We start from the raw sequence: 11,738 nt of genomic DNA, 5'->3' as shown, positions 1-11,738 counted from the left end.
GAACCCGGGAGGCAGAGGCTGCAGTGAGCCGAGATCGCCCCACTGCACTCCAGCCTGGGCGACAGAGCGAGACTCCGCCTCAAAAAAAAAAAAAAAAAAAGTATCAATATTATCTCATCAATTGTAACAAACATACCACACTAATGCAAGATGTTTGCAACAGGGGAAGATCATAGAGTGGGGTGAGGAGACACAAGGGAAATCTCCACACTTTCTGCTCATTTTTTTGTAAATTTAAAGCCATTCTGAAAAAGTCTATTAATGAAACAACATTACCATGAACATTCCCATTAATGAAACAACACTATTTGTGTTACAAATGGTTGGGGTAGAGACGTTCTTAAGCACTTTGGGGTCCATAAAGCGATCCCTGAGTTGCTACTGTATGGTTTGCTCTTGCCCAATTTCACATTTCACTGATGCAACCATCCTGCTTTATGGCTGGGCATGATCCAAACTGGTAGAGAAGGAGGCTCTGAGCGTCAGGAGACTCAAGTGGAATGAGGGCTGGGAGTGGTTAGAGATGCCAGGATCCCTGTGAACTGGTGCACACTCGCCAGGATTAGTGTGCATCTTCTGGCGCAATCCACCATGGGTCAGCCCTGGGTTTAGGCGGCTCGGGTTTAAGGAACAAAGTAGAAAGCGATGGAACCTAAGTTGTAATGTAAGAATGAGGGAAAAACACAGATGCAAATATTTTGTGCTCTAGGAAACATATTAGGAAACAACTAAATCCTGGAACAATGTAAAATATGGCACACATTCTAAAGAACAAGTGTCTATAATGAGACATACATCATACACTTTTTGTTTAAATATGAATTTAATTGAACAGAAAATTGTAAGTGGCTGTGTGAATGATGGGAAAAGGCTTCACGTTACAGAACTCACCTCCAGCAACAATAGCATATTAGACACCAGTGGAACAACTTGACCCAGTGAGTGAATTCGTGATTTCTGTTTACATCACAGCAGGATGTGTCTAGAAATCCCAGGTTAGGAATGGGGGTGGGAATAATTTTGGCTGTGAACAGACCCTTCTCAGCACCAAGTCCTTGACAACACAACCACGTGCAAATACACAAATAGACACATGACTTGAGGTTGGTAAAAACGCTAAACGTGTATACAAAGAATGGACTGTCTTTGAGACCGATCGTCGATTCAATCTCCCCATAAACCTGGTCACAAATCCTGTTCTGAAATAATTTGAGTGAAGACAGCAGGTGACGGGTTTAGAGGCATTTGGCGCACAGTCAGCTGGGAATAAGGATTGCCACACACTCTCTGCAGGCTGTGTCTTCTCTCCTGTGTGGCCTCAGATTTTCCCTGGCAAGACTGTGTGCTGCTAGCCAGTGGCCATTAGTTTACCGGGATGTTAGGTTTTCTTTTCGCCTGGGGTCTCAGCCCCTGTCTTCTTCACTGCCATAGAGTTTGCCTGAACTCTGCTTTTCCCAGTGCTTGGCTTCTTCTGTTTCTGGCTGTTGTTTTGAAGGGATTTCAGTCCCAGCATTTTGCAATACTTGTTACACTGGTGTAGTGCTTTAAACTGATCAATGAAGGTCATGGAACAGTTGCCTTTAAATCCTTTGTACCTGTGAGTTTGGGTGGAAGGAAACAGCTTTTAATAACAGGACACTTTCATCAGTTCAGAAACAAAAACTTGAAAGGGGAAACTAATGGTGCATGGAACATATATGAATTTCAGTTTTAGGTAAGAATGGCCACAGAGTAGGGCGCGGTGGCTCACGCCTGTAATCCCAGAACTTTGGGAGGCCAAGGCAGGTGGATCACGAGGTCAGTAGATCAAGACCATCCTGGCTAACATGGTGAAACCTCGTCTCTACTAAAAAAACAAACAAAAAAATCAGCCGGGTATGGTGGCATGCGCCTGTAGTCCCAGCTACTCGGGAGGGTGATCAGGAGAATCCCTTGAACCCCGGAGGCGGAGGTTGCAGTGAGCCGAGATCGTGCCACTGCACTCCAGCTTGGGCGACAAAGCGGTCTCAAAAAAAAAAAAAAAATGGCCGCAGGATAGACACAACTATTAGTGAGGGTAAAAAATCAAAGACTGTGGAATTAAGTAAGAGCAAAGATCTGCTGGCATGTACAGTGAAGTTCAGAGGCCTTAGAGTATCCAAAGGTCCCAGTTGCTCACGGTTGGAATGTACCAGCATTTTATTGCCCTGCTCCTCGTAGCCACAATGACCAGTGCTGGGCTATTTTGATAAAACATAGATCTCTTAGTGATTGAAAACCACCCCATCCCACCTAGAATTTCTAAATAAAGAATTTCAGAACTTTGGAACTAAAAGAAATTGTTTTGTTTAGACCCTTCAATTTACAGTTGAAGAAATTCAGGCTAAGAGTTCATGAGACTACCCCAAGAAAACAAAGCAAGTTGATGTAAGAGACAAGATTAGAATGAAGCCCTCTGAGTCTTTCTCCTACAGCAGAGTCACTCCCCTGGCAGCCCACTTTGTCCCCAGGAGAAGAAGAATTTTTGTCTCTGGCAGATTCTTTGTCTCCAGTAGACCCTAGAAGGGTCCATGCTGACCCCTTGGCCAGGAGTAGTTTCAGGGGTTGTTCCTCTTGGTTGGGACATTTAAATGCTTAAATTATAAATGGCCACGTTTTCACATCCCAATTATGGTAGGTTAGTGTGCTCCTTGAATGAACAGTTGCCCAGCCCCTGCGTCTCCCCAACTATCTGCAAATGAACAAGAGATCCATCAAAAAACTGGTTGAAGGTGCCCTGGGTTCTGGGCAGAATGTCAAAGGGTAGTAGGCTATTGCAGCTTGTTTAGTAGCTAGAACAGTGACCCTGCAGGTCTTCCTGCCAGTCACCAGAAAATCCCCAAATCCCATGCACACACTCAATCCAGTCACAGCTCCTCACAGAGTGCGGAGGAGGCCAGGTGAACATAGTGCCAGCCACATACCCTCCCCAATAAGTGGCATCTCCTTGAGATGTCCAAGGGTCCTCCTTGTCACCACAGATGAGCTCCTTTGTCAAAGGAATTTTCCTTCAGCATGAATCCCATGGGGATAAACACTTTGAAGCAGCACATATATAAACCTATAAGGTCCACGTTGGATCCACTCAGCCCCTCCCCATCAATGCATTCTCCACACTGCCACCAGAGTAACCTCTACAAAACATAAGTCATGTCATCTCCTGCTTACAATCCCATTGCTGTTAAAACGAAGACAAAATTCCTGAACCTGCCTGTGATCCTGCGCTGTCTGGCTGCATCTCCCAACCCATTGACCTCTTCAGCCATTAGAAGTGTCCAAGCTCCCTCCTCCCAAAAGTTTCTGCTTGCACTATTCCCCCTGCATGGGATGTTCCTTCCTCTTTTTTCTAGATAAGTCCTGCTCACTTTATTTATTTATTTATTTATTTATTTATTTATTTATTTATTTATTTATTTTATTTATTGAGATGGAGTCTCATTCTTGTTGCCCAGGATGGAGTGCAATGGCGCAATCTCAACTCATTGCAACCTCTGCTTCCCGGGTTCAAGTGATTCCCCTGCCTTAGCCTCCTGAGTAGCTGGGATTACAGGCACCCACCATCACACCTGGCTAATTTTTTTTTATAGTAAAGTTGGGGTTTCACCATGTTGGCCAGGCTGGTCTTGAACTCCTCACCTCAGGTGATCCGCCCACCTCGGCCTCCGAAAGTCCTGGGATTGCAAGCGTGAGCCACCACGCCCGGCCCTTGCTCACTTTAAATTCTCAGCTCATTTGACCTTTCCAACCAAGTCACATCCCCCTGTCATAGACTCTCTTGGACTGTGCACCTCCTCTTTGTGGCACGGTCACACACACTGTCTGACATCTGTGAGTGGATGAGATGGTTAATTTCTATCTCTCCACTCACTGTAAATTCCGTGATGACAGAGGTCAACACTCTTTGTTCACCACTGTACCCCAACACCTAGTCCAGTGCTTAGTAAACCGCAGAAACTCAACAAATAGAGGATGATGGAAAAAAAGAGTGGGATGCTTTTATTTTAGTGGTTGTTCAGAATGCATTTTCATTTGTCTATTCTTGTGTTGACCTGTATCAGCGCCGTGTACTTTAAAAATAAAGTCACATGGGAGGAAGGGACAGCAACTTTCCTCCCTCCCTTCTCTACAGCGCACCTAGCCAAGCACTGTGCTTGAGGCTACGGATTCAACAGAGAACGTGCAAGACATTGACCCATGTTGTCCAGTGAAGAAGATAGATATTGAATCATTACAATGAAATATGATGAATACGATGCAGGGGAAGCATTGCTGGCTGGTGAGCCTGGACAATAATTGGTGGGCTTAGTTTCTGTCAGTTTCCTGATGTCCAAAGTGTGAATAATAATAATGCCCACTGAGGCGGGTGGATCACGGGGTCAAGAAATCACAACCATCCTGGCCAATATGGTGAAACCCCAACCCTACTAAAAATACAAAAATTAGCTGAGTGCAGTGTTGGGCACCTGTCGTCCCAGTTACTCAGGAGGCTGAGGCAGGAAAAGCATTTGAACCCAGGAGGCAGAGGTTGCAGTGAGACCAGATGGCGCCACTGCACTCCAGCCTGGCGACAGAGTGAGACTTCGTCTCAAATAATAATAATAATATTAATAATAATGCCCATAGGGTTGTTGAGGGGATGAAATGAGAAAATCCATAGAAACCATGTAGCTCACGGCATAACACAGTAAACAGTCAAATGATGTTGATCATGTCGTTGTTATAATTATCAACATTACAACTTATGCAACTGATGCGGGCTTTGAAAGAAACTTTGAAGCTGAGAGTCAAAGCTGAGGGATTTTCCAGGTAAAGGATAGGGGCAGAGGGTGCCTGGCATTCAGGACCAGTGACATGTAGGCCCCAGTACTAAACGAAAACAAGGGCTCCTTGTTCAAAAAGTATTAAGAATTTCAAGACAACAAGCACAGAGCATTAAACCAAACACAGGGCCCTTCTGAGTGTGAGGTCCTGTGCACAAATTGCATAGGCACGAAACTAGTCCTGCCCGGTGGAGAGAGTGCTGGCCATGGTTGCTTAATAGGGCCAAAGGCAAAATGGCAAAAAGAAGTCTGTAATGCTGGCGTGATGTGGATTCTGTAGCTGATACGATTCAGGAAATCAGGCCTCCTTCATTGGCTGGTAGAAACTATAAAGGTCAACACACCTGGACTGAATGGGTAGAGTTTTTTCCCTATGCAATCCAAATAGGGTTTTAAGCTCTTAAGGGTGTGAAAGGTTTCCTTCCTCTGTGAAGCTAAAGCAGCAGCCTGCAGCTCCACCCTGCCCTGACTGTTACAAATCCAGCTGCCCCTCCTCCTCCTGCCCGTGGGAGCCCACGGTCCATGGCCTTGTGAAAAATGACTTGGTTTCTAAAAGCCAAGCTTTCTCATTGAAGAAAAGGTCAACCAAAGAAAGGAGTTGAGTCTGGCAGAGTGGGAAATCTTCTACTGCTAATGGTATCATTTTTACATCTCTATCTTCCTCTGCAGGAGCTCCCTGAAAGGCTGAAATGTCAGCCTGTCAACGTTTCCTGTGTGCCTGAGCACTCTCTCCTTGGTGGGACGCGGGGCCAGCGCAGCCTGCTCTGTCAGACAGGATGGATGGCTTAATCCCACCTGCCGCTGGGGGCACCCGGGTCGCTTCACACCAACTTCTGAGCTCCTCAACCTGGGAATGTCACGCATGGGTGGGGAAGCTTCCCTCTCTGAGCACATTGGAAACAAGTTCCGGTCATTTGCATCAGGACTGCCTCGAGGCTTTTCAAATTCAGACAACATCTGGTCTCTGCAGAGAAAAATAACTAATTCACACTGTGACCTCCCAGAAAGATCACCGCTTCGTCCTGAAGCACTCCCTTGCCAGCAGGTGTTAATGCCAGGTAAAAAGAGAGCCCCGTCTAATGGTCTCCACCTCTGGAATGGAAAAAGCTGAGCTGGGTCAAAGGAGCATGACTTCCAGGCAGCCCCTGGGTAGACTTCTTTCAGGAATCGGCCTCCTTCTCCACCTCCACTTAACCTCTTTCTTTAGACCCTCGCAGAAAAGCTGGAGTCAGGCAGCAGAGGCTCGGATGGCTCCTCCTGGGCATGGTGAGGCCAGAGAGCGCAGCGAGCTCTGCACCGTCTCGGAGACCCTTTCTCGGCCCTTAGCTACCTTCAAGCTCCAGCTGCAGTGGGCTCTCTCCACACCAAGAGAAGACATCTCTCCAACCTCCTCCCTACATCTTCTTGAGAACTAGACACCCCTCTCAGAGTTAGGAGTGCGTGTGCCCATCTTCTCTCCACAGATTATGATCTCTCTCAGGACACTGCCTTATGCCCGCAACTCCTGTCCAGGGGAGGCTTTTCAATAAATGTTGAGGGAACAAATAAATGGGGACCAGCCCCATCCTCAGCACTACCTAGTCCTGGTCCTACTCTTGTCTCCACATGACATTTCTGAACATCTCTTTCTCTAATTTTCGACCCTCACCTTGGCCTGTCAGACAATGTTGAACTTCCCTTTCCCTAGCTTTCTCAGGTGCAGACTTTTTTTTGCTACCTAGCATTTACAGAAATTACAAATCTTCCTCCTTTCTCAATTTGGTCTCTGTCTCAGTCAGGTTGTTGGGCTGCTGCTTTGACCCATTGTTCTCACAAACTGACAGCCATCACCAAGGCCATTGCCCTTGCACAAGAAAAAAAATAGGGCAACACCCTTTGTGTTCTTAGACTGATTACTCCAGATTCATTCAAAGGACATGAATTCAATGACATCAAGCTCTCCTCTACCCAAGCAATGGGAAATGCAGGTTTCCCTGCTTGTGACCCACCTTGCATGTGACATGTGCCACCTGCTGCCTCGAGGATTGAATCTGGAGCTGCAGGACATCTCTCCAACAGGATCACCATTGCAGAAACTCACTATCATTTTCATGTTGGATAGACGTAGGGGGTTGAGCAGCATCCTTGCCCACCCCATCCCCAAAGTCATGTCCTTCCCAGAACCTCAGAATGTGACCTCATCTGGAAATCATTACAGATGGAATTTCTTAAATGAGGTCACACTGGAGCAGGGGAGGCCCTCAAGCCACTGTTACTGGTATCTCATAAGAAGATGACAAAAGACAGAGACACACAGGGGGAATACCATGTGATGTTGGAGACAGAGGTTACAGAGATGCGTCTATTAGCCAAGAAACTCCAAGGATTGCCAGCAAACCTGGAAGCCAGGGGAGAGGCATGGAACAGACCCTCCCTCAGATCCTGCAGAAGGAGCCAACCCTGCCAGCAACTTGATTTCAGTCTTCCAGCCCCCGGAACTGTGAGACAATCAATTTCTGTCATTATAAGGCTCTTGGTTCGTGGTCATTTGTTATGGCAGCCCTAGGAATCTAACACAATGGAATAAAGAATCTTGTATTTGAGATCTTTTTCAAATATTTTCATTTAAAAAAATCTTAACTCTATTGAATTTTACTAAATGGGTCTTTTCATCCTTAATCTTTAATTAGTATAATTTTTTAGCCTATCTCTTGGATGTGAATCTATCCATCCTCTCTCACAGTCTCCAGAATTGGAACACTAAATTTACTCCACTAAACAGCATTGTAATCCCAGCACTTTGGGAGGCTGAAACAGGAGGATCGCTGGAGCCCAGGAGTGCAAGACCAGCCTGGGCAACATAGCGAGACCCTATTTCTACAAAACAAAAACAAAATATGAACAGCATTCAGTATAGTCTTTTCTCAACTATATACCCCCCGGGATGAGAGTGGTCCCTACGAATGACCTCGAGACTCTGTTAAAATGCTGATTTGGATTCAGTAGGTCTAGAGTGGGGTGGAAGGTTCTGGCATTTCTACCAGGCTCTGAGGGGTATTGATGTCACTGGTCCAGGGACCCCCTCTCCTTTGAGCAACAAGAAGATAAACTACTCAAAGTGTTCAGTGATCTACACTCATCCCTATTTGACTTTGGAAATGTCTTTAAACTGGAACACAAGTATATCTTATGTTTATGAAGTTAGTGTCAAACAACCTGACAAAGTCACACTGAAACATCCCACCTGGGGAGGAGCTATGGAGGCTGTTTCCACAGTCCTGCCCTCACTCAATAAGGATTTATTCAAGATTTGCTATGTGTTAGAAACTGTACCAGGCTGATGTCCTGCTTAAAAACAATTCCTCTCTCCTCTCATCCTAATAATGAATAGCATAGCCTTTCAGACTCACACAGAAATCACCAACTGATAGCAGCAGGGTGACTGCTCTCTCTCTGGGATCCACTCACAACCCTGCTGGACAATGTACTGGCTCCAAAAACACCTGGAGAGCAGGGGTGGAGGAAAGTCACAGAAACTTCCAGCCCTGGCTGAGTTGGAGAAACCAAAGTTCTTGGCTGGCTTAATAAAGGAAATGAAGACAGGCAAGGCAAATCTACTGAGAAGTTTTCCTGTACTTTGGTAACCCATTAGATGCCAACCAGAAGCTGCGTTGAACACCTTGAGTTTGAGAAAATCTTCATGCAGAGGGGATGGCTACAAGGACAAGGAATTCGAGGTCAGGATGGGGGTGAAGAATTGAAACAAAGCCCTGGTCTGATGTGTGATCTGTGTGTGTAAAATAAAGCCAGGCTGGACTTAGGCTCTGCTAGAACAGACTGTCACCTGTGTGGAAAGGGAGGGACACTGGGGAGCTGTTTCCACCTGGAAACAGCAAGAGATTCCTGAAGTGCCACTCATACCCTTCATTTTTCATGTGTACTCATTGATTTCTTCATTGATCAGGCAGCAGCTGTGTGCCAAACACCGTAGGGGAACTAAAAGGGATTAATTAATAAGCAGAGTGGCACTTTCCCAAAAGCGGCCATCTTGGAGCAAGCTGTCACATCTCAGCAGGAGGAAGTTCTGTGGAAACCCAGAGGGTGCTATTTTCACACTGCTGAGCAGATTCCTACAAGATTTCCTAGATCAAAGACAGCTTGGGGTTTATCTGGCAGAGGGAACAGCATGGTAAGGTTCAGAGGCACGTTCTAAGCAAGAGCAGGCGTTCTGAGGGGAGATGCTGTCAGAGGATATGTGAAAAGGTTTCAAAGCCATGCTGTGCCATTTCTCCTGTGACATGCTGATTTCCAAAATATCTTCTCATGAGCAACAGTCCCACAGGAATTTTTGAAATTCTGTGGTGTAAATGCTGTGAGAAATGCTATATGATATCTCTCCTAGGTTTGGTATGGGAGGTAGCTCACGCCTGTCATCCCAGCACTTTGAGAGGCCAAGGCGAGAGGACTGCTTGAACTCAGCAGTTCGAGACTAGCCTGGGCAACATAGTGAGACCTCACCCCTACAAAAAAAAGTTTAAAATAGCTGCGTGTGGTGGTGCATGCCTGTAGTTCCAGCTACTTGGGAGGATGAGGAAGGAGGATCACATGAGCCCAGGAGTTCCAGGCAGGAGTGAGCCATGATCAGGACTCTACACTCCAGCCTGGACAACAGAGAAAGACCCCATCTCAAAATAATCATCATCATAATAATATCTTTCCTTGTCCCTAGGACATTCAAAATACACATCAGCTCTTTAAGGACCCTATGAAGTCTAACACTAAAGAAGCCCCCTGGCCAGGTGCGGTGGCTCATGTCTGTAATCCTAGCACTTTGGGAGGTCGAGGCTGGTGGATCATGAGGTCAGGATATTGAGACCATCCTGGCCCCATCTCTACTAAAAATACAAAAATTAGCTGGGCGTGGTGCCGTGTGCCTGTAGTCTTAGCTACTCAGGAGGCTGAGGCAGGAGAATGGCTTGAACCCAGGAGGCAGAGGTTGCAGTGAGCCAAGATCGTGCCACTGCACTCCAGCCTGGGCGACAGAGTGAGACTCTGTCTCAAAAAAAGAAAAAAGGAAACCCCCTAAACTTATTCAACCCAGGGTTCCCCAAAATTACTTGACAACGAAATCTTGTTTCACATAATTACTTTGAAAAGCACTTTAAAATTCATGGAATTTTGAGGGTGGGGATGTAGTAGCATAACCAGATCTGTGTTTTCTAGAGAAGTCCCCTGAGGATGTCTACAAGGTGACCTTCTCTTGGGGCAGGTGACCTTCAGCAACTGATCTCAACAAAATGCCATCTCAGCCACCACTACCCCTCCCTGGGCCAGTCAGGGGAGCCTCCAGGCAATTCGCCCCTGCTTTCCGCCTTGTCCAGGTGAGTGCAGGTCAGATCATGTCATGGCCAAGCAACTGCTTGAATGGCTCCATCTCCCTCTGAACAAAGTCTAGCCCCTCCCCTTGTTTCCTGGCACTCTCTGCCCTTCTTGCCCAGTGCTATGGCTGCTCCCTCAGTCCTCAGTTGAAGCCACAGTCCCAGCTGCCCCAACAGAAACCAAGCCCTGGCCCTATCTTCCCTCATAGCCTCCCTGGCTGGAAAAAAATAAAAAGCAGAATACAAAAAGTTCCCTCCTTCTGCAGAAAAATGAGAGGGAGAGGAGGACAGAAGTGCCCCACCTTCAATGAGTCTGGTCTCTGTGTCAGATGGCAACATATTCTAGAATCCCTGTACATTTGCACAGTTTCTACTCTCGTTGCTTTTGATGGCACCCTCAACCAGAAGGTTCTGTGAGACAGGAGTCCCGAAGAAGAGAGCTCAGAGAGGAGCCCAGGGGAGGGGGAGAAGCACTCATCTACTATGCGTCCGTTTTTGAGGTCATGTGAGTCCCATCTCCATGAATATGCAGGAAGCACACAGTCCATTCCTTAGTATCTGAATTGCAAACTGGAGTTGAAGACAAAGAACCCAGGAGGGGGCGCTGTAGGTAGACATTCACCAAATAAGCAACCTGAGATTCACCCACTGTCCTAAGCCCCAGAGCTCTAATTCCCAAAGGACTGTGCTGGTTTTATCTGCCAATGGGAGTGAAACCACCTTTGCAGAAATTATAACTCAGAAAATTGTGACAGTGAAAGAGATCTGACCTAACCAACTCCTTCTCGCTTCTAACCTCCAAGCTGTCCTTGTTCTTTCCTGGGCAGAGGCCAAACTAACTTTGGGAGGAACTTAGTTTATAGTTCAACTTTGAAACAAAGACTGTAACAGCCCTTTCCCAAAACAAATTCCTTTCTTGCTTGGGAACTAGACTACCTTTGCAGGACTAACAAATTAGCCACAAGATTAGAAATTACGGTTTAAGAGTCATGCAGCTGGAGGCTACAAGGTTCTAAACCTCCCCAGTTGCTCCTAAGGATGACATCACCATTGTAAAATCTAAGCTTGGAGCTTGAGATGTTTTTCAGACCCTGCCCTTGATGGATCAACTGGAGACTCCCCGATCAATAAACTGGCTCATGTAGTCATGTGGCCTCCACCCAGGAACTGACTCAGCCCAAGACAACAGCTTCAACTCCCTACGATTTCATCTTTGACCTGACCAATCAGCACTACCCCTACTTCCCGACCACCAACCCCCAAATTTTCAGGGAGACTGATTTGAGTAATAATAAAACTCCAGTCTCCCGTACACCTGGCTCTACGTGAATTAAACTCTTTCTCTGTTGCAATTCCCATCTTGATAAATCGGCCATGTCCTGTCTAGGCATACAGGCAAGGAGAACCCGGAGGGCGGTTACAGGAGGCTCTGCAGGGCCACAGGGCAGGCAGTTGAGGTGAGGGAGAAGTGCGCCAGCATTCCCACTAGGTACAGGCTGTTTGAGAATTCACCATTCGGAGAAGCAGCTGGGCTGACGCCCTG

The 11,738-nt window shown here is 46.6% G+C and overlaps 1 protein-coding gene across 2 annotated transcripts in view; it reads right to left on the bottom strand.

Annotated features, from left to right (window-relative positions):
- Positions 1–804: 804 nt before the first annotated feature.
- ALPK2 (alpha kinase 2) overlaps positions 805–11,738 on the bottom strand; it is a 148,391-nt gene continuing 137,457 nt past the window's right edge. For both annotated transcript variants that reach the window (XM_017890519.1, XM_017890520.1), the window contains one exon: positions 805–1,595. In XM_017890519.1, the coding sequence (XP_017746008.1) occupies positions 1,379–1,595 (217 nt within the window). In that variant the 3' untranslated portion in view covers positions 805–1,378. The remainder of the gene's footprint in view (positions 1,596–11,738) is intronic.

The sequence above is a fragment of the Rhinopithecus bieti genome, unplaced genomic scaffold (genome assembly GCF_001698545.2).
Source record: "Rhinopithecus bieti isolate Rb0 unplaced genomic scaffold, ASM169854v2 scaffold_17861, whole genome shotgun sequence".
In the NCBI taxonomy this organism is placed as follows: Eukaryota; Metazoa; Chordata; class Mammalia; order Primates; family Cercopithecidae; genus Rhinopithecus; species Rhinopithecus bieti.
The sequence above is the reverse complement of the archived record's forward strand: the minus strand, read 5'-3'. Positions and strand labels throughout refer to the sequence as shown.